At 36.1% G+C, this 22,186-nt stretch overlaps 1 protein-coding gene across 1 annotated transcript; it reads right to left on the bottom strand.

Annotated features, from left to right (window-relative positions):
• Positions 1–285: 285 nt before the first annotated feature.
• LOC118808586 (membrane-spanning 4-domains subfamily A member 4A-like) lies at positions 286–5,851 on the bottom strand. Its single transcript, XM_036571367.1, has 7 exons — positions 5,778–5,851; positions 2,297–2,479; positions 2,098–2,208; positions 1,872–1,928; positions 1,254–1,433; positions 744–857; positions 286–664 (listed from the first exon to the last, which is right to left on the bottom strand). Exons 2-7 carry the CDS (start codon positions 2,453–2,455, stop codon positions 611–613), a joined length of 675 nt encoding a protein of 224 aa, XP_036427260.1. The 5' UTR covers positions 2,456–2,479; positions 5,778–5,851; the 3' UTR covers positions 286–610.
• Between the last annotated feature and the right edge of the window lie 16,335 nt (positions 5,852–22,186).

The raw sequence follows: 22,186 nt of genomic DNA, 5'->3' as shown, positions 1-22,186 counted from the left end.
AAAATCTTTACTAATCAAGAAACTGCTGGAGGTTTTGATAGACCTGTTTATGTGTGGGCAGCTGTGACTGACTGATCTAAATAACCCATACATGATTCTACATTATTTTGTGTGTAAGTGGTGTGGGTGTTTTTCCTGCTACAATGTATGCTAAGTTAAATTTGTTAAACTACAGTTAAACTTTGGGAAAAAAATAAATGTAGCATTTAAAATACAGAAATGTAATGTAAGGCTTAACCACAATCAATTTAGAATTTAACACAAAAAATTAGAAGATAGCAAAAAAATTAAGACTTAACAGAAATAAATCTGAAACTTAACAAAAATACATTTAGAACATCAAAGGAATGAATTTAAAACTTCAAAGCACAACATAAATTTAGAGCTGAACAGCAAAAACATGAGTAAAATTAGCTAAATTTATAACTTAACAGTCAAAAAATTTAGCCCTGAACAGAAATGAATGTAGGACTTACTATAAAAAAAGAATTTAGAAGACGTAAATAGGACTTAAGAAATATAGCTTCAGAACTTCACACACATACATTTACAACATAAGAGGAATTCACTCAGAAAAATAGTTTCCTCTTTTGAAATATTCTTTCAAATTTTAAACATTTACAGCCAGATGGCGTCTTTCAGGATTGTTGAGGTGAATCATGGTCTGTAACAAAAAAGAACAATTCATGAACATTCAGCTGTCAGTCAAATATTTAAAAACACAACAAAGGCGTCTCACTGACCGGAGATTCAGCGCAGCAGATGGCTTTGCAGGCGAACGCAGAAGTGCAGATGGAGATGATGAACTCGAGCAGAGAGAACACCAGCAGCACTCCACTGATTCCACCTGACTGACCCTGAAAAACATTTACCTGTTAACTGCAGAAAAGAGTCTATTTTCCACTGAAGAATCTTTGCTACATGAGAAAAAGCTGAACCCAACGATAACACATTTCTCACATGAAGTACTTTCTGGTTCTCATGTTACTAATTTATATGAGTGAACACACTAATCAGGTTATTATGTGTGTAATAATCATCAGTCAGTACAAAATAAATGAGTAAATTATCTATGGACTAATGCTCAATGAGTAATTAATCAACATGTAAATAACGAGCATTTAATTACTTAGTGAATTATTATGAATTAATTCGTGGCCCCTAATGTAAAGTATAACCAAATATAACATTGACAAAATTTGTCAATTAAACTGGCAGCACGTTTAGAGCAATTTGACTAGAGAGATACACACCCACACAGCTTCACACGGCTCGCTCTGTTCATAAGAAGACCCGTATGAACTTGAATGATACCCGTATGAACATCTGTAATATATATCAGTTAGCTGTAAGCCTATGTCAGTAGACAGCAGAGCCATGGCTACTACTGCAGCCACGGCGCTGATTGTATTCATCACCAGAGAGCTTCTCACCTACACGAGAGGAGAAACAGACAACAGCGTAAAAGGCAGAATAATTCACACACACACACACACACACACACACACACACACACTCACACACACACATGCGCACACACACATATATACATATATATATATATATATATATATATATATATATATATATATATATATATATATATATATATAATACCTGGACATTAAATTTCACTTGAAATATTTTATTCACACTTTATTAGAAGCAAAATGTGAATCAGTAGCTGGGCTAGAGTTTATAACTGTACACCAGCAAGGTGTGAAAGAGAGGGGCTTCTGATAAAGTTGCCATTGAGTTTAAACTTTATTTAAACATTATCTTTATTTAAGCATTTGTCTTTCCAAGCTTATTAATTAAGAATGAAATCTCACTAATATGATAACAATACTATACAGGCTGTGTTTACTTACCGCACAGGTATTAGCTTTGTTGCCTGCAGCAACAGACAAAGAACCTGAGGTGATATACTAGCATAGAAGAAGAAGAAGAAGAAGAAGAGGAAGAAGAAGAAGAAGAAGAAGAAGAAGAATGAAAGTTAGGTCTGAAAATTAGATAATTTTTTTCTATTTTTATCAAGTCTGAATAAAACTACAATCGAGAACTACAGGAATACGAAGGATACACAAAATAACCTACAAGACATGATCCCCAGTAGACGGCACCACTAATGACACCAACACTTGGGACATAGACCGTTTTAATAATGCCAAATAAGATCGTCATGATCCCGATCATTATCTGGACAGTCTGTGAGAACAAGAGACAATCAGAGCAAAGTAACATGTAAACATGCCCAGTGTAAATATTAAACAAAACTAGGCCAGAACAGTTTTACCCCCAGTGCCTTCGGCTCTCCTTTCAGAAGTTTTTTAACTGGGCCTCCAGTGGAGATTGCAGTCCCGAGGCCATATTGCTCTGTTCCTCCTGGTACCACTTGGGTCACGATGGTGAAGCCGTTTCTTGTGTTTTCAACAGGTCCAACACTGGAGGCCATCCTGAACACAGACCTGTATGAAATCTAATGACAACAAAGTCAGTGTGAAATTTACTGAAATTAATCAGATTTTCCGGCATTGAAAGATGGAAACTTTGCCAACTATGATCAATGAGTGTTCTCACTTGTTCTATGATTTATTTTATTGTACTGGAAGAAATAAAATATTTATAAGTAATAATTAAACACCAATAAATGTCAGTTAATTCTAAGAAAATCATTGCAGTGCAGTCTATACACTGTTAGAAATAAAGGTTCTGTGCACGTACATTTTTCGTTCATTAAGGTACAAACAATGTAAATGTTCTCTCAAAGGTACAGCAGTGGTTTTAAGGTCCAATTGTGCACCTTAAATAAGTTTTTCCAGGTGGAAAGTATATATTTGTTACTTTTCATAACCTCAAGTTTTAAAACAGGACAAATAAGAAGGCTGGAGACGAGATTATGGTTCAGTTATGTTTCCTGACTAAAGGTACTGAGATGTACCCTTGAGGGTCCCACCCCAGTAACAAGAGGGGTACTGCCCCAGTGGCAGTTTTATACTGTTATTTCTGAGAGTGTAGAGGATTACATTTCTAATGCCATAATTATTCTTTTTGATTAATGATTATGAATTGATTCAACACATTTTGGTATTTCAAATTTCAGCACAATTAGAATTTGATTGAATAATTGTGTCTATTATTGTGGTTCTGTTACTATTGAATATTAATTCAATGAATTGATGGAAATTTTGAATAAATATTCCCTTAATCAGTAATCATTTTTGTAAAAGTTTTATTTTATTAATTTTTCTTCACTTATTTTGATATTATTTTACTCATTCAACATTTATAATATGAAATTCAGCATTACTCACTGTTTGGTACGTTAAACTCATTAAGCAATTGTAAGGTTCACTGTAAACCATGAAAAGGGCGGAAATGACGGAGATTTTGAATAAATATTCCCTTAATTAGTAATCAAATAGATTAGATATTGTAATCAATAACCGAATAGTTGTTATTGGCTAACAAAGAATATTAATTTTCTCACAAAGGGTAGGCCTTAGTCTGTCTGCATAGGAGATTCTAGACACTGGACAGCCACTGGGTTCAAAGACAGGCCTGTGTGTACCTACTGACCCAGTGAAGAGAGGGGCAAGTTGACCTTGAAAGGTAGAGCAGGCTTGTAAAAACCTGTTGAAACCAGTTTTTAGGAGTGAGGTCATCATGGGATGACCAAATTGATGGACGAAGAGATGCACCTATTACAGAATGAGTTAATATTAAAATTTGAGAAGTAAGGCAGGGGGATATCAAATTACCTCAGATAAATGGTATATAATAAACTGTTGTTTGGGACACTGTATTTGTGCAGTTGGGGTCTCTTGAGACCCTGTGCCACCTGATGCTGAAATGGATGCAAGTAAATGGGGTAAAAGCACAGCAACGTCTCACATTGCACAAGTGGTTAAATTTGCCTGTAATCCTTGTTTATGAATGAGCAAACGTGTTATGGTAAATCGATAAATCTGGCAGTGCTTTTAATGAATCTGAATTTTGATTCACTTTTATCCTGTTATAACTACAGATCAAGTAATAACATTGTCAATCTTTAAATGCATACAAACAAAGCAGCCACTTCTGCCTTTAAAAACATTCTTCTCTCATGTATTTGTCTCAATGTGACATCATATTTACTTTGATATATGAAGAACATCATCTAATAACCTTTGTTTCCATCACATTTTAAACAAGTAAACACATGACCACGACACACTTCACTGGCCTTTTATTTTTACTCTGATGAAGCAGATCAATATGCGTTTCCATAGTGATATAAAAGGAGCTCTAAATCTGTTGCCGTGCCTTCAACAATAAGGGCAGCATAGAGCTTCTTTTATACAGTGATAGGAAACACAGTAGCTCACAGAAAGATCCAATTCTGCATGCAATTCTTCTCAATAATGAGAAAATACACGGAAATAGTGCGATTTCAGAAAAGAACAATATAGTCATAAGAAAATGTTTTGGACCCCCCGCTTAACCTCTTAAACTCCTTGGAACCACTGGTGGTTCAAAAATGCACTTCATCATATTCTTCATAACTTTCATATTTCGTAAGTTACAAAAGGTGGGTGTCATATGAGAGATGTAACTGTCTTCTTTCCAGTCAAATAGACGAGTAACGTAATTTTAAACCCTTATAATAAAAGAAGCTGAAGGCTTTTTCGTCTACTGAAAGTTGACCCATTTTTCCACAAATCTGGGCTATAAACTATAAACAGATGGTGTTTTTTATAATAAAAAAAAATACAAAGTGCGTCTAAGATTTTTGGCTTTCAGCAGTAAATTGTAAGCATATAGCAATATGTATATGATTATAAAACACATGTTCTGTTAATTTGAGGGGAGCTTTTAAAACAAATAAGTAAATAAAAAAAAATTAAATTTATTTCATGCAGTTACTGAATAATTTGCCTTACAATTTGGTTCTGTAAATTCAGATGGAAGAACCAAAATACACTCTGGAGAATAAGAGGCTACCAACATATTTTGTTGACTTTTTAAGTGAAAATAAGTTAACATGTCCTCTACGTTGAATACACTTATGTATGTATATAATTTGACTGTAAATTTTAGTGCACAATTTCTATTCATTTGCTCGTTTACCATATTACAAAAAATAAAACAAAACTTCCACAGGACACTTTTTATTATTTTAGTTTAATTTTATTTTTTCTATTAACTTCAGCAAATATACAGCAATTGAAATCTACATTAAAAAGTGCAGAAGTTCTCTGCAGAGGATGTTTTCATTTATTTACACTTAGAAAATTAGCAAAACATGCAATTTGACCAGGGTGCCCAAATTATTGCATATGACTGTATGAACAAAATCTACGTGACTGATGTTGCTGGATGTCTGTGTTTTATTGTTTGAACTTTGACATCAATGAGTATTAAAAAAGATTAAAAACGTTTTTGGGGACAATGAAGCAATTTTCAGCCTAAACTTTTAAACCTTTTCTCAACAACAATTTCACTTTAGTGACAATTTAATTTCATAAATCATTTCTAGGATTCTTAATCAATTTTAAATCAATGTTTAATGGCATTTTTACATTTTACAATTTAAAAATTAAATCACTTCCCTGAGATTTCCAGCTACAGTTTGTTGGTTGAAACAATAAATGCATTTATTAGCAAATTAGTCATTTATGTTTTAACACACACACAAAGACACACACACACAAAAGCTTATCAGCATTAGAAATGTTTTTATCTTTAGAATAATATTAGAACTGTAGTAAATAGAATGAAACAAAAGTGCTATTTACCTGATGATGAAGTCTGTTACTGTTAGCTCAGTGATCTTCATCTGCAGGAAACCACTGCTGGTGTGGAAAGTAACTACAGAGATGTTTTTTGTGAGCGGGGGTGGGGTTGTGGCTGATTGACCTGAATGCTTTTATTGTCATCTAAGTTTTTCTACAGCCCACTCACTTCTGAATTCAGCTACATATAAAAACATAATGCAAAATTGCAAAAGTTTGAACACCCTTGTTCAAATTACACTTTTAGCAGACTTTCTAAGTGAATAAAAGTCTACAGAGAGCTCACTTAAATATGCCATTTTTCTGCAGATGTTTCTTTTTTTGCCCCCTAATTTTCTCCCCAGTGTAGCCACTTCCTATTCCACTCACTAGCAATACCGCTGTTAAAATTTTTTTGTTCCTTCCAAATTTCTTCTATTTTTGTATATTTGTTGCACTTGAATGTTTCACATCATTAAACTATGTTTAATAGTACAGTAGGATAACCCATGTAAACATAAAATGATTCAGTTATTGTAGAAAAATGCTGTCCAGCCCTATGTGAAAAAAGGAATTGACCCCTTAGCTACTAAATCAACCCGGGCATGATTACTGCCAGACCTGTTGAATCTAAACATCACTTCCACAGAAGCAGGCTAGAAGGTCTCAGAAAGCAGCACATGACGCCACATGCTAAAAAAAAAATCAAATACAGATACGAAGCAAAGTCATTTAAATCTAGGGATGAATCAGTGAATGTTGTGTGGCTGCTCACTTACAGGACTGAAGAAAGAAAACACATGGTGTTGAATGAACAAGAGAACAACAGACAGTCACAGTGTATTTATTTCATATTTATTTCATATTTATTGGAGGCAGCAGGCTGTGCAGGAGGCTTTGCAGGTGCAGATAGAGACGATGAGCTCGAGCAGAGAGAACACCAGCAGCACTCCACTGATTCCACGCGACACTCTCCAAACATCATTAGCCCATGAATTACAGAAAAGATTTTATTCTGCACTTGACATTACATTTACGTGACCCTCCTCGAGGATGAGCAGCTGACCAACTGACAGGTAGCCTAATTGTTTTATCAAAAGCAGCAGTATTCTTACACATGGGCTCTGAACATTTTGATGCTATTTACACATGCTCACTCTTCGCTTAGGGGCTCTACGATCCTGCAAATGAAGAATAAGAAGTGGCTTTGTCACGCCAAATTAAGAAAATAAAAATTTCAGGTCAATTTGAATAAATATACCCTTAATTAACAAGTAAATAGATTAGATATATAATCAAAAGTCAAATAGTTAAGCATTGGCTGAAAGGGAATATTAATGTCTCACTAAGAGGCACTAAAAATGCATATTCTGCCCATTGGGGGGCTTTCCAAAGTAGATGACCGTAGATGACCTTACTTGCGGGTCCACTCTCAGTGACCTCATATGCTCCATCTTCAAAATACATCATCAGAAGGGTATTTTCTAGTCTACAACTTTTAAATGGTCAGGGCCTACCAGCAGGCCCAAGGTTTTGCACCTCTATAACCTCAGAATAGCTCAGCCAGTTTCCATTGAAGTTAGTATGTAATAAGCCTGGGATTTTGATGGGTTAAGCCCTAAAATCTCATTCTTGAGAGTATTGCGAACTCACTGTATAAGGTTAGTATGTTTATAACAGATGTATCAATTGGCCAATCTTTCATTTTTGACCGCACAGATCTGTTGCTTTGGGAGTGTAGACTGTGATTTATTTACCACTTACAAATGCAAAAATCAAAAAGGTAGTGTTTGAACTTTGAATAAAGTACATGTTTGCAATAATAAAGTACTTTTTTAAATGACAAAAATAATATTCAGAACTAGGTAAATGTTGTTTCTTGAGTGACGCTCTAATAAACCAGATGCTAGGAAAACAGAGAAGCACCAAACCTAGCCATGAAAATCAGCTCTGTTTTACTAAAGAGAATCAAGAACTATTAGAGCAGTTAAAAGTCCTCAGATTTCCCTCACCTGATAATAAATGTGATAATCGAAAGGATGAATCATGTCGACAGACAGCAGAATGACGGCTACTCCTGCAGCCACAGCACTGATTATATTCATCACCAGGGAACTTCTCACCTACACAAGAGGAGAAACAGAACAGCATTCAGAGTAGCAATGGTTTAAAACCCTTCTCTCCCCCATTCATCAGTTTCTGATCACAGGACTGCTGTTGTCCAGTTATTATTGGGGTGGTCCATTCTCAGCACAGCAGTGGGAGTGACATGGTAGTGTCACTGTTAGGTTGAGAGTTCACCACTACCCAAAATTATCTAGGCAAGAGTGGCTCTTTGGTCAGCAATTGACTACTGACAAAGGGTTAGTGGATAGTCAGCACAAACTGTGCATCAACAGATGAGCTACAATCTCTGCTGCCAGATCTCTCACGTCCCTCCTGGTTTGTATTGTTGTAAATATATAAATGTATCTGTGGTGTACATTTTGTGATGGCCTTTATGGCTGTTTACCTCTATTTACTAGAGGTGGGAATCTCTGGCTGCCTCACAATTCTGTTTGCACACAACTGTGCTACATTTGTAAATCAGTAATATTCCAAACCATGTCTAGTCTGAATGTAAAAAAGGTCTTTTTTCCATCATTACAGCTGAGAATCTCTTTAATTTACAACGCAGCTGAATGCAAAACTTTGGGTGCCCCAGTCAAATTACATTTTGTTGATTGTACTGTTAATAAGTGTACATAACATATCATATACAGAAAACATGTTATGTTTATTTGTATGTCCTATATGTTAAACTCAACAAATAAAAAGAAAATGCCATATTTCATTGAGCTCCATGTAGAGGACTTTTTAACTTAAGGGTTTATTTACATACCACAAATGAATGAGGTTGGTTCGCTGCACCGACTGTCAGAGCACCAGGGCTGATATACTGTCATAGAAAACACAGAGGACCCCAAGAATTAGACTGTGTTTTTCTGGTAACACTTCAGTACAGGAGCTGTTATAATGCCATTCAACAGCCTTATTAAGCCTCATCAAGCCAGTAGTTGGTAATTAACTGCTTTCTTTTTACTACATTATCCAGCAGCATCTTAAGTGAAATACATATTTTCCATAAAACACATTTTCTGCTTTTGTGTGTTATAAACAGTCTTTTGCACATTATATTCAGAGTCTATTTTTGCCCCCCTATTAATAATTTTGAAGCCAATAGCAGGTGACAAGTCAATACTCAATAAGTACTAATGAGCTGTCTGCTAATTACTACAATATTAAGCAGTAAGTAAGGTGAATTAAGCATTTCCACAGCACTTTTATTTATCTAGTGTACATCATAATTCTTTGTGTAACTTTGAGGAGGGGGGTAGTGAATGGATAGCCCACATTCAAACCACAGAATTCGTTACTTCAATTTTGCTGTGCAATGTTTATCACTGAACAGAAAATACGAAACTGCAACGAAACACAAGCTTGTTTCACACCCATTACCATTTATAGTATGTTTCATAACACTTACACTGTTTAAAATGTTTGAGTGCTGTAAAAATGGATTTAATTATTAAAATAAAATATCATTTCCAAAGAATGTTGGGGTACGTTGCCTTGAGGCAACAATGTGCAACAATGAAATGATATATGGAGTGTATATATACATATATATATATATATATATATATATATATATATATATATATATATATATATATATAAAGCCATTTCTAAATAATTAAAAAAAACATTACTTTCTTGTAATATATATATATATAAACAAAACAATAGTAAATTTAACAAATAAGTTACTCAAGAGTTAAATGTTGTGGGATGTTCTAGAGGCAGACGGCACAAAATAGGCTCAAAGTGTAAAGCTGAAATTTGTGTGTGGTTACGCTGATTAACACAGGTGCACACTGCGTGTGGTGTGGTTAAAACTTCTGGTTTAAAATGCTCCGCACTTTACAGGCATTTGCATGCAAAACTTTGGCTGCCCCTATTCAACTTACATATGTTTGGTTTGTTTTCAAAGTGAAAATAAATGAATGTCATTAACAGAGAACATACTTCTGCAAGAACATATGTTCATTTGCTGAATTTAACATATTGGAAAAAATAATAATATATAAAATGTGGGCAGTGGAAAGAGTTATGGCACATTCTATACTTCATATTTTATTTTATTTTTTTACAACATGTTAAACTCATCAAACACATAGAAATTGTGCACTAAAATGTGAAAATTAATGCCATATTTTAGTTTGTTCCCTGTAGAGGATGTGTTAACTTATTTTCTTTTAGAAGGTCAACAACACATGTGATTTGATTTGGGTTGTTCAAACTTTTGCTCATGGCTGTAGCTGTGCTCTCATGGAAAAAGGAAAAGAAAAAAAGCAAAAACATAAAAGAGAAAGTCTGAATGATATGGTGACAAAGAAATTTGTTGGCTTATTCAAACCATTCTTTTTTTTATTGTTAACCCTTTTATTGTCAACATATAAGTATCATGTAATTAAAGTCATGAAAATGAATCTGTTAATCTGAGGTGACATCATGCAATAGAGGGTTAATTCATGGTCTTGACTTACGTAATACATCACCGTATAATAGACAAATGACTGTGCCCAGGTAAATGTTTTACCTCAGTTACTGCTTGATAACTTTTTATCAAGTAACAAGCAACCAACTAAATACCAACTACTGGCTGGATAGGCATAATAAGAGTTTTACAAGGGCATTATAATATCCCCCTATCATTTTTTTATACAAGAGTCAAAGCATCCAGGATCAGAAAAACAACCCAAAGTGGACATACGATCATTGATCCCCAGCGGCTGATGTTACTGTAGCCAGACACAGTGTTAAAGTGGACTGCTGACACAATCCCAAACAAATAGGTCATGATCCCAATCAGTATCTGGACAGTCTGTGGAGAACAAGACGAGGTGTTCAGACAATCTTATTTGTATTTGTATGTCTTTAACAAACAAAATCATTTTTGTTTGTATCTGTATTTTCATACCAGAGCTGTGTTTGAACCCCTCTTACCCCCAGTGCCTTTGGCTCTCTGAGAGTGGAGACTTCCTGGAGCCCCCCTGGAGCTGTTTGTGGTGGGATCACATGGGTGAAGATGGTGAAGCCGTTTCCTGTGTTTTCAGCAGGTATAACATGGCTGGCCGTCCTGAACACAAGCTGCTATGCTGTTAATGACAAAAAGTGAATGAATTAATGATTTTATTGTATTGATTACATTTTGTGATGATGGATGGACAATAAAAGTCATTAAAATCAAACATAATTTACCACTAAAAGTGCAATCTAATCTACTCATCTACTGTCATCCTGTCCGAGAACATAGAAAAGTTACTGCACCAGGCCTGACAGGACTTAAAGTGAAACAATGGAGGGATAAGTAATATAAACAGCAGACAGGTAAGTGCTTTTTATGATATAGACAATGCCTCCTCTATTTCTACCGTTCCCCTCTCTCTCTGGTGTCTTAATACTAAAGCTTCTACTAGCTGTGAAGGGAGAATTTGCTCCAATAATGTCATTAGAATCATCAAACCCCGTACAATTTATAATCAAAGGAAAACACGCGCGGTCAAAACCCCAATAATTTCATTAGCGTACCCCTTAAAAAGACCAAATTTTAGTCAAAATTAATTTTAGTTGTTTTTCTACAAACTATGATAAGATTCTTCTCTCTGCGGACTTTAACTTACATATTGATAATCTATCAGATAGTGGTGCTTTAGAATTCATTAGACTTCTAGAGACATTTGATTTGAAGCAGCACATGGGCAGCTCTACCCATAAGCTAGGTCACATCCTGAATGTGGTCATCACTAAAGGTTTAAACACAAATGTGTCCCAAACCTCAGATGTTTTTATATCTGATCATTTCTGTATTTTCTTTCAAATCAATTACAAGTAAGGAAGAAAGTACCTGAAAGTTACTTTAACAAGCATTACATTGACCCAGAAACAGAAGTTTAAACTCATTTATAAAAGTTCAGCCAATACAGATCTGACTCCAAATTCTCTTAAATTAATCTAAACTGCAGGTACATTATGATTTTCTCAATCTATTATAATGCTATGAAGATATCCAGACTGATATCCTCGCCAGTGTAATTAGTAGACACAGACATAATACCAAACTCCTTTTTCCACCATAGTCTGACTATTTAACCCCAGCTTTTCTGCCAGTGTCTCATTGTGATTTATCTTCTAAAATTTGCAAATAGTTTTCAAAATAAAATAGACCTGAAGACAGAGCATAGCTCAACCAGCTGAAACAAGCTCCTGTAATGTTCCTGATAAGCCACCTACATCAGCAGTAACATCTTTCTCTGTTATCAACTATCAGGAGCTTACAGCTGTGGCAAACAAGCTAAGTTCGTCCACATCCAATCATGATGCTGTTCCTACTTCATTCCTAAGATGGCTTTTTATTGTGTTCACAATGATGTTTTAACTATTGTAAATTGCTCTCTGTCAACAGGTGATTTTCCAGACGCTTTTAAAACTGCTGTGGTGAAGCCTCTGCTAAAAAAGAGCAGCATGGATCCTTCTGTACTAAATAATTTTAGACCACATACATTAAGTAAGTCTTAGAAGAAAGTTGTTTTCAAACAATTAAATGCATATCTAATATCAAACAAGTTATATAAGAAGTTTTGGTCAGGTTTTTGTTTTAACCATAATACTGAGACAGCATTGGTTCACATTGTGAATGACCTCAGGCTCAGTGCTCACACAGAGAATCCTTCTCTTCTGGTTATATTAGATCTTAGTGCAGCTTTTGATACCATTGACAACAAGGTTTCAATCCAATGTCTTACATCATTTGGCCTCTCAGGCACAGCTTTAGAATGGTTTATATCATATTTAGGTAAAAGGTAGTTCATGGTTTCAGTGGGAAATCATTCATCAAAAAGATTTAGCATTTCTTTTGGAGTCCCTCAAGGTTCAGTTTTAGGGCCTTTCTTTTCTCTTTGTACATGCTACCTCTAGGTGATGTCATTAGGAAACATATTATATACACTTTCATAGCTATGCTGATGACACCCAGTTATACATTTCATTCCTTCTGATGATCAAGACTCTGTAGACAGACTAACCAGCTGTGTGTCGGATGTTTCCTACATTTAAATCATGATAAAAGTGAAATACTGACCGTTGGTACAAAAACTGGGTGTGATCTTAGACTCTGAGCTTGGTTTTCCTCCTGCATATAAACGCAGTAGCTTTTTATCATTTGAGAAATATCACTTCAGCCTTTTCTGTCTCAGAGCAAAGCAGAGAAACTTGTTCATGCATTTGTTACAGCAGAGTTGATCGCTGTAGGGATCTTCTTACTGGACTTCCTAAGAAAACAATTCATCCTTTACAACTCGTCCAAGTGCATCAGCATCATAACAAAAAAACCCCAGAGAGATCATATTTCTCTTGTTTTAAAAGAACTGCACTGGCTACTTGTATAATTCAGGATAAATTTTAAAGTTCTGCAACCAGTTTTTAAGCCTCTAAATGACCTTAAAGCACCACTTACATCTGTCTGTCTGTTTATGTTCCAGCATGTGATCTTAGATCTGCAGATACTGATCTTCATTTAAAACTCTACATCTCTTGGTATTTATCTTCTAAAAATTCATCTGTGTCATTTTCTTATATGATTTTAAATGAATACTTATAATTTCTTGCATTACTGTTAAGCTTTGCCACCTGTCTGTAAAGCACTTTGAGCTGCCAACAGCACGAAAAGTGCTATATAAGTAAAAAATATTATTGTTTTTATCATTTTACAATCTGGATGAAGTCTTAATCTGTGATCAGCAGTACTCAGTGAGATGAGCTTTCATGAAAGTAGTAGAACACAGGTTTGATTCATGACTCCTTGTTGCACTCCAGTCATTGCATGGATTTGTTCAATTCCATTAGCAGAACACTTAATATAACACGGTATTGCTTTAAACCAGCTATTGGATACTAACAAACAGAAAATCAAAACTTATTTAATACGTTTTATTTGTATTTCTATTTCTATCGTTTCATATATATAATTTTATTTGATGTTGATTTTCTTAGTAAATAACTTCACACATGCCTAAGATGTGAAGCAGTGATATATACATAAATGTGCCATAACGTTTTCTCAGGTCAAAGCCTTTTCTATTAATTGTATAAGCAGTTGAATAGTAGAATTAGAATTAAAAGCTATTTAAATTCATTATTAATGATTATTAGTAATTCGTTTTCATTCAATCCCTGGTTTATCAAATCAGTACTTTATTGTGTTAAATCAGGTGTTGCTGATAGAATTAAATATATTCCTGTGATGGCTAAAGGAGTCCAGGAGAAATCTGGAACCAAACATTGTTCTTCAAACTAGATTACAAGCACAAACACACACAAAAAATAAAACAGTTTTGAATAATGTGCTCAGGTGCCAAATGTTAAAATAAACTTGAAAAAATAGAATAAAAATAAATATTTACCAGAAAATGAAAGGCTTACACTCCTTATGCTGTGCTTATTCAGTGCTCTTTGGTTGCAGGAAGCTGCTGGAGGTTTTCAAACTGCAAAACTCTTTATGGGTTGCGGCGATTGTGATTAAGTGCTCAATTTGTTGTGCATTTTTTTCATTATTCTACTACTAGATGACTTTTCTCTGTTACTTTTACCCATCAGAGAAGATACGATTGTAATATATTGACTACTCCAATCTAAAAATTTTATCAGTGATAAGTTGTCTGTTGTCCACGCTGCACCTGACCCACAGCCCATGGCTGCTGCTGAACTTCCGTGGCCGGCATTTTTATTTTATTTGTATTTGCTTGCAATCTTTTTGATTCAAATCTCAAAATTTTAAATGGTTAATATTGTGGTGTTGGCATAGAATAAGACACAGGGTGGCAGTCTCACCTCAGACCCCACACACCCCAGCCACTTCCTGATCCACTCGCTGCCATCTGGGAAGAGAACTCAGAACATTCGAGCCAGAAACACCAAGTTTGACAACCGATTTTACCCTCAAACTGGTCACACCCACAGCATCCACCAAATCATGAATATAAACAATACTACTATACTATAAAACTATATGCACACTGAACTTTAATCTTACACCAACCTCTCTCCGTGTTACTGCTGACTGACTTCTTAAACTTGGACTGAACATCTGAACAAAAATTCATAACATTGTTTACTGAAAACTTAATTTGCACCTTGCACCTTAATTTGGACCTACCCCTGAAAATGCAGCACATATTTTGCACAATTTACATGTGTATACACACTGTCTATACACCAGTACACTTGTCTCCCTGGTTTATTGTGCATTTGTTATCTATTTATTATTAAGCCATGCACCTGACCCCCAGGCACTGATAACAGCCCCAAGAGATAGTGGGAGGAGATTGACAGCAACGTAAGATGGTGGGAGGATAATGACAGCTGCGAGAGGCATGAGACACCCGAGTCCTAGCCTCACTTCCTGAGCCCTGCCTCCTTTTCTGCAGTGAGGCCACTGTACTATGCCTAATGTTTGATCCTTGTGGCTGAGCTGCAGAGCTCAATTGTCTATTTATTTTTGTCTATTTATTGTTTTTGTGCGTATACATAGTGTCTGTTATGCCACTAGCACATGCGGTGCATGTAATGGCTGTCATGGTGCACTTCTGCATGGGCAAGACGCTGAAAAGGCTATGACAGAGATTCTTCTGGCTGGGCTATCGCACAGTTGTGTCATTGTACATGCATTGCTGTGACCAGTACATGGCAAAGAAGAAACTGTGCAGAGCCAGGAGGTGTCATCGTGCTGAGAGAGGACTGGAGGCACCCACTGCCAAAGGGTGGGCAGTCCGTGGCACTTGTGAGGGCTAGAATGATAGACTGGCCAGGGCTCCTGCAGAAGAAAGGCCACACCGTGGGTCATATTTGGTTACATGTCTCTAAGACTTTGCTCAGGCTGTGTGGGTCACCAGGACAGCTGACTCATTGTGTGGGAGGGGTTCTGTGTAGTGGGGCATCCCCTGGTGGAAGGTCTGACAATGAGGGGACGTATCTATTGATTTGTTTTCACAATATATTCATGTAAGGTTTACCCCTGGATTCATTTAACCAGGATTAGTACTTTATATCTGTATCAATATGAATGATTCTTACACTTAGAAGCTGTCAAGAAGATACACATCAAGTAGGTGTAACAGCCTAGCTTTTCTCAGTTAATGAATTAAGTGTATTTCTTACATTAAAAATAAATAAATAAATAAAAAAATAAAAAAACAACATTTAGTCAGGCAGGTAGGTTTGGAGGAATCAGATTGCAAGTCATTTACCTAGACAAACTTTTTATAAAATTCTGGTCATCTGTTGGTTGTTGGTTGTAAAATTGTGATTTTTAATCACAGATATTCAAAGTTTCTTGGCAGTTGTGCCCAAGCTTTAAGCTTCTCCATTTTTAAACCAAAGTGACATGGCTTGGTGTGCTTGTTTGTAAGGTTATGTCATGAATTCCTGCAAATGACTTTAGTTTATCCAGGGGGTCTAATGTTAAAAATCTAGAAAAGAGAACAGACAGGACATTTTTTTTTTTCATGAAAGAAAAAGGAAATAATACAGATCCAAATACTTTTTGTGGAAGGCTGTGACCCGCTCAGCCCCCCTCTCAATTCTCAAAGAATATAGAACATGTGTTGAGGTATTATTTATAATCTCTTATTAGCTGCAGTAAATAGTAGCAAATTAAGAATAATAAGGGGAAATGATGCTACCTAGAAGCTATAGAAATCAAATACTGACAAATACACATTAAAATGATTTTAGGTGAGAATTCATACTCAATAACTTCACTAAATAAGTTATTTCAAAGGGTCTGATTTGGGCTTTACTAAGCAAAAGACACTAGGTGCTGAAGAACCCGGAAATGCGTTTCTTAAAATAAAGTGTTTTGTTGCTTTAATCTCTCATCTTTCTGACAAAGTGATCAGTGCAGCAAGTGGCTTTGCAGAGTGCCGAAGTGCAGATGGAAATGATGAACTGAGGCACAGAGAAAACCAGCAGCACTCCACCCATATCATAGAAATGGCCCTGAAAAACGTTCATCTGTTTACTCCACAAAAGATGATATTTTCTACTTTGATGAAGGTTGAGCACCTGACTACATATATGAAAAAATTTTCTCAAATCAACATACAAGAACAATTATACATAAATATACACCTGGAGTAACATACCTGATAGCCTACTGTAAATAATTAAACAAAACCATCTCTGTGTCTAATCAAGCAAACTTTCTTGAATCATCAAAAAACATAAATAAATAAAAAAAAAGAGATTTCACTTGATTGAAATTGGCAGTTTATGTTCGTAAGGCCACTTGGATTAAACAACTGGCTACATAAAAGCTGCAGGTCAAAAGATCTGAACATTATCAAAAATTTAACCTGTTTTTGACATAAGAATTTTTAGGCAAGATGGACAGCACACTAACAAGAAGGGTGTCAAATCTCCTAAACAATAGCACATTGGCATTAACACCCAGAGACTCTATCATCACTCCAGATCCACAACCGTGCTGCTACCATAATAATGTCAGCAGTACACGTTCTTTAAACAAGCTCGGACTCTGTGTGTCTGAAATCCCTCTCATTCCAGTATTTGTCAGAGACAGAAAGAACAAGGAGTACACATCAGATAATGTGAAAGTATCCAGTCTGCCGTATGTAAAATGTGAGTTGCAGCTGAATGAACAGCTGTTCTTAGTATTATATTTCTCATAAACAAGTCCCATTTAATTAAGAGTTTTATTACAGCCCATGGGCTTGGTTTTATGCTTTTAACAGAAACATTGTTAAATGAATGTAGCACTGCAACCATGTTAATTGAATCAGCTTCATCGAACTTCAACCTTTCTAAATGTTTTACTTGCCAGCAAGAAAGGTGGAGGTATAGCTGGTCTATCTGATGATTCTTTTCAATGCAAGCAGTTGTTATTTGACTTCACATCCTTTGAGTATCTCTGTACACTTCTCAAAGAGACATTAAGAATATTACTTATTCTTTTCTATAGGCAAGGTGGACCTCACTAAACATCAAGACCAGAAACGTTTGCTTTAAAGATTTAGAAATGGCGGCACAGCTATGTGCACTGCACCAAGCTGACTCTGTTGATGCTTTACTGGATAGCTTTAACTCAAAACTTGTTGCTGTGGATGAGATTACAAAAATGAATGTTAAAACCATGTAAAGTGCCACAGATAATTGCTACTGCAGTTTCTCTGAGAGAGAATATAGGAAGGATGAACACAGATGGCATAAAACCAACCTTCAGATCTGAAAAGAAATCTTCAAAGATAGGCTGTTTTATGTCTAATAATGTGTGAAGCTACACAATCTCTTTATCAACAATATCAGTAACAATAGAAAAATACCACTAACAAAGTCACCTACATATATGTCCTCTGAATTAGTTTGCGGACTTTAACCACATCCAACACCACATATTAGAGATAAAAAGAAATGATTAAAACATCTCAGATTAGTGTAAATAATAATGAAACTTAAGTAAATCATCTCGAATCATCCATGTGCAGTCTTGACACTACCTACCTTTTAAAGAAAGTCTGTCACACAGCAGTAGCAGACATGCTTCAGATAGTAAACACCCCACTTATGTAGGGCATTTTTTTCAAAGATATAAAAATTGGAGTTGTGAAGCCTCTTTTAAAGAAAAAAAAAAACCTAAAATCAACTCTATTAAGTAATTTCAGGTCCATTTCAAATCCACCTTTTGGAAAAATCATTGAGAAAATTGTCTTAATGCAAGTTAGTGGCCTCTAATGCAAGTTACTAGCTACTGGCATTTTAACACCTTAACAACATCAACAAGATTAGAAAATTTGTGACCAAACTAGACCTGGAAAAACTCATTCATGCCTTTATTTCTAGCAGGATTGATTAGTGTAATGGTCTCCTAACTGGACTCCCAAATTACTTCAGTCAAGAGGGGAACATGTTATACCCCCATTCTTAAATCCTTACTGACTGCCAGTCTGTTACATAATAGACTTTAAGTGCTATTACTGGTTTATAAATGGCTTAATGGTGTAGGACCAGCATATTTATCTGATAAAGAGCAGCGATATGAGCCGAGCAGAACTCTCAGGATCATTATGAATTAGTCAGTTAGTCCTGCTGAAGGTAAAGACTAAACATGGAGAAGCAGCATTTAGCTACTATGCTGCTCTTAAATGGAAACAGTTGACAGAGAGCATTAGAAGAGCTCCAACACTGGACATTTTTAAATCCAGTCTGAAAACATTCCTATTTGAGTACCTTTTTATCTATTTATTGATTTTTATTTTGCCACAATTTTCCCCCAATTTAGTAATTTCCAATTCCACCCACTAGTTAGGACTCCCCCAACCACACAATACCAGGGGTACTAGGAGGGCGAAGGCTAGCACAGGCTTCCTCCGAGACTTGTGAAGCCAGCCACTGCATCTTTTTGAACTGACGCTAACGCAACGTCGTTGGACAGCCGAACGCGCTAGGAGGAAAGCGCCAACTGGCAGAACTGCTATGTCAGCTAACACGCCTGTGCTGACCAGCATTGCATTCAAGTGATGATAAGGCCAATGCTCAGATGGTTGTGCCACTTGGGAGCTGACCTATTTCAGTAGCTTTTGATTTGATTTTTAATTTAATGTTTAATTTCTTCTCTTGGGTTGGAAGAAATATGCTTTATGATCACATTTTAATCTATTCTCCTACAGTATCTGGTGTGACCCCTTGTGCAAGAAAAACTGCAACTAAACATTTCTGGTAACTGTTGATTAGTTCTGCACATCGGCTTGGTGGAAACATTCACTTTATTCTTCTTTAACCATTCTTTGGTTGAATGACCTGTGTTGTTAGGGTTGTTGTTTTGCTGCATGACCCACATTCACTTGAGTTTCAGTTCACAGACAGCTGTTCTGACATTTTCCTTTAAAATTTGCTGGTATAATTCAGAGTTCAATGTTCCATAAAGAATGGCAGGCTGTCCTGGCCCAGATGCAGCAGGCCAAAACCTTGATACTACCACCACCATGTTTCACAGATGGGATAAGGATTTTATGCTGGAATGCAGTGTTTTTCTTTCTCCATACATAATGCTTCTCATTCAAACCAAAAAGATCTATTTTGCTCTCTTTTGGAGAGCAGCAGCTTTCTCCTTGCAACCGTGCCATGCACACCATTGTTGTTCAGTGTTCTCCTGATGGTGGACTCATGAACAATAACATTAGCCACTGTGAGACAGGCCTTTAGTTGCTTAGAAGTTACCCTGGGTTCCTGTGTGACCTCATGGAGTACTACACACTTGCTCTTGGTGTGATCTTTGTTGGTTGACCACTCCTGGGGAGCATAACAATGGCCTTGAGTTTCCTCCATTTGTACACAGTCTGTCCGACTGAGTCAAAACTCTTTAGAGATGGTTTTGTAATCTTTTCCAGTCTAATGAGCATCAACTCTTTTTGTGAGGTCCTCAGAGATCTTCTTGGTTCGTGCCATGATACACTCCCACAAACATGTTGTGAAGATCAGATAGTGATAGATTCCTGTTCTTTAAATAAAACAGGGTGGTCACTCACACCTGATTGCCATCCCATTGATTGAAAACACTTGACTCTAATTTCACCTTAAAATTATCAGCTAATCATTAAGGTTCACACACTGTTGCCACTCACAAATATGAATGAATGAATGAATGAATGAATCAATCAATCAATCAATCAACTTTACTTAACCTCAGAAAATGTTGAGGGTGACCGTCATTTACAATGTGGCCAGGTTGGTACAGGAAAAAGGGATTGATAATGTGTAAGAACATTACTGATCAAATAACAAAAGCCAGCGTCGCCATTCTTCTAAAGCTAACTTTATTGATATAAGCTCCCTTTCTCCTATACCAAAATTATGCTCTGTAGAGGTCAGTTTATGGGAGAAAAATGTGACGGATGAAGCTTACTAGTACTGCTAGTGGCTTGAGAAAGGACGGCTCCTACTCCTATATCAGAAGCATCTACTTCCTCAATAAAACGCTTCTCAGGATTAGGATGAACAAGAATAGATGCTGTAGTGAAAGCCTCTTTAAGTTTCTGAAAAGCCATTTCAGCTTGTGAACTCTCTACTAAGGCGCTTTGGCGCCCCCTTCAGGAGTAAAGTCAGTGGGCTGGCCAAAGTACTATCATTTCTGATAAAACGCCTGTAGAAATTGCCGAATTCCAGAAATTGCTGAAGATCTTTAAAGGAAACAGGAGCCGACCAATTCTTCACAGCATCTACCTTGGAATCATCCATTATCATACCTTCTGGACTAATAACATACCCAAAAAATGTGATTCTTTGTACATGAAATTCACATTTTTCTCCTTTAATGTTTAATTGATTCTCCAATAATCTTTGGACTACCTGACGAACATGCTGAACATGGGCTTCAAGATTGGGGAAATAAACCAAAATATCATCTAAGTTAGTGATTGCAAATTTACCAAGCATGTCTCTAAGTATGTCTTTAAAATCCTCTTGACTTGACTTGACTAATGAAAGACTGGAAGGCAGAGGGTGCTATACACAATCCCAAAAGGCATTACTAATTATTCATAGTGGCCATTGTTAACAGAAATAAAAAAAATGATTAAAACATGATTAAGACAATAGATTTTAATAGAGAAGAAATTAATCATTAAATTAGAATCAAATTAAAAACTACATTATGATAATAAAGTGCTCTTAAAGGAGAGAAGAGCAGTAGAGCTAACAGTGTTCAAACTGAGCTGAAAGCTGCTCAAATAGGAACACTTTCAGGCTGGATTTAAAAGTGTCCAGTGTTGACGCTCTTCTAATGCTCTCTTTCAACTGGTTGCATTTAAGAGCAGCATAGTAGCTAAACACTGCTTCTCCATGTTTAGTCTTCACCTTCAGCAGGACTAACTGATTAGCTCCTAATGATCTGAGAGCTCTCCTCGGCTCATATTGCTGCAGCAGATCAGATAAATACTCTGCTCCTGCATTACTAAGTGATTTATAGATCAGTAATTGCCTGTTAAAGTCTATTCTGTAACAGACTGGTAGCCGGCGCAAGGATTTGAGAATTGGGGTGATGTGTTCCCTTCATTTACTCCTAGTGAAACTTTGGCAGCTACATTCTGAATCAGCTGAAGTTGTTTGTCTTATTCAGGAGTCCAGTTTGGGGGATCATTACAGTAATCAATCCCGCTAGAAATAAAAGCAGGGTTGAGTTTATCCAGGTCTGCTTTAGTCAAAAAATCTCTGATCTTGTTGATGTTCTTAAGGTGTTAAAATGCTGATTTAGTAACTGCTTTGACATGACTGCAAAAATTGAGATGCAAATCCATTAATACACCAAGCTTAAGTGCTAG

This window comes from Colossoma macropomum, unplaced genomic scaffold, assembly GCF_904425465.1.
Source record: "Colossoma macropomum unplaced genomic scaffold, Colossoma_macropomum, whole genome shotgun sequence".
In the NCBI taxonomy this organism is placed as follows: domain Eukaryota; kingdom Metazoa; phylum Chordata; class Actinopteri; order Characiformes; family Serrasalmidae; genus Colossoma; species Colossoma macropomum.
The sequence above is the reverse complement of the archived record's forward strand: the minus strand, read 5'-3'. Positions and strand labels throughout refer to the sequence as shown.

Excerpts from the sequence above, each read along its gene's own strand:
- LOC118808586 (XM_036571367.1), bottom strand. The coding sequence starts at position 2,455 with ATGGCCTCCAGTGTTGGACCTGTTGAAAACACAAGAAACGGCTTCACC. Across the intron at positions 1,929-2,097 it reads TCTACTGGGGATCATGTCTT|TATATCACCTCAGGTTCTTT; the intron begins GTAGGTTATTTT and ends CTTCTATGCTAG. Across the intron at positions 665-743 it reads TCTGCTGCGCTGAATCTCCG|ACCATGATTCACCTCAACAA; the intron begins GTCAGTGAGACG and ends TTTTTGTTACAG.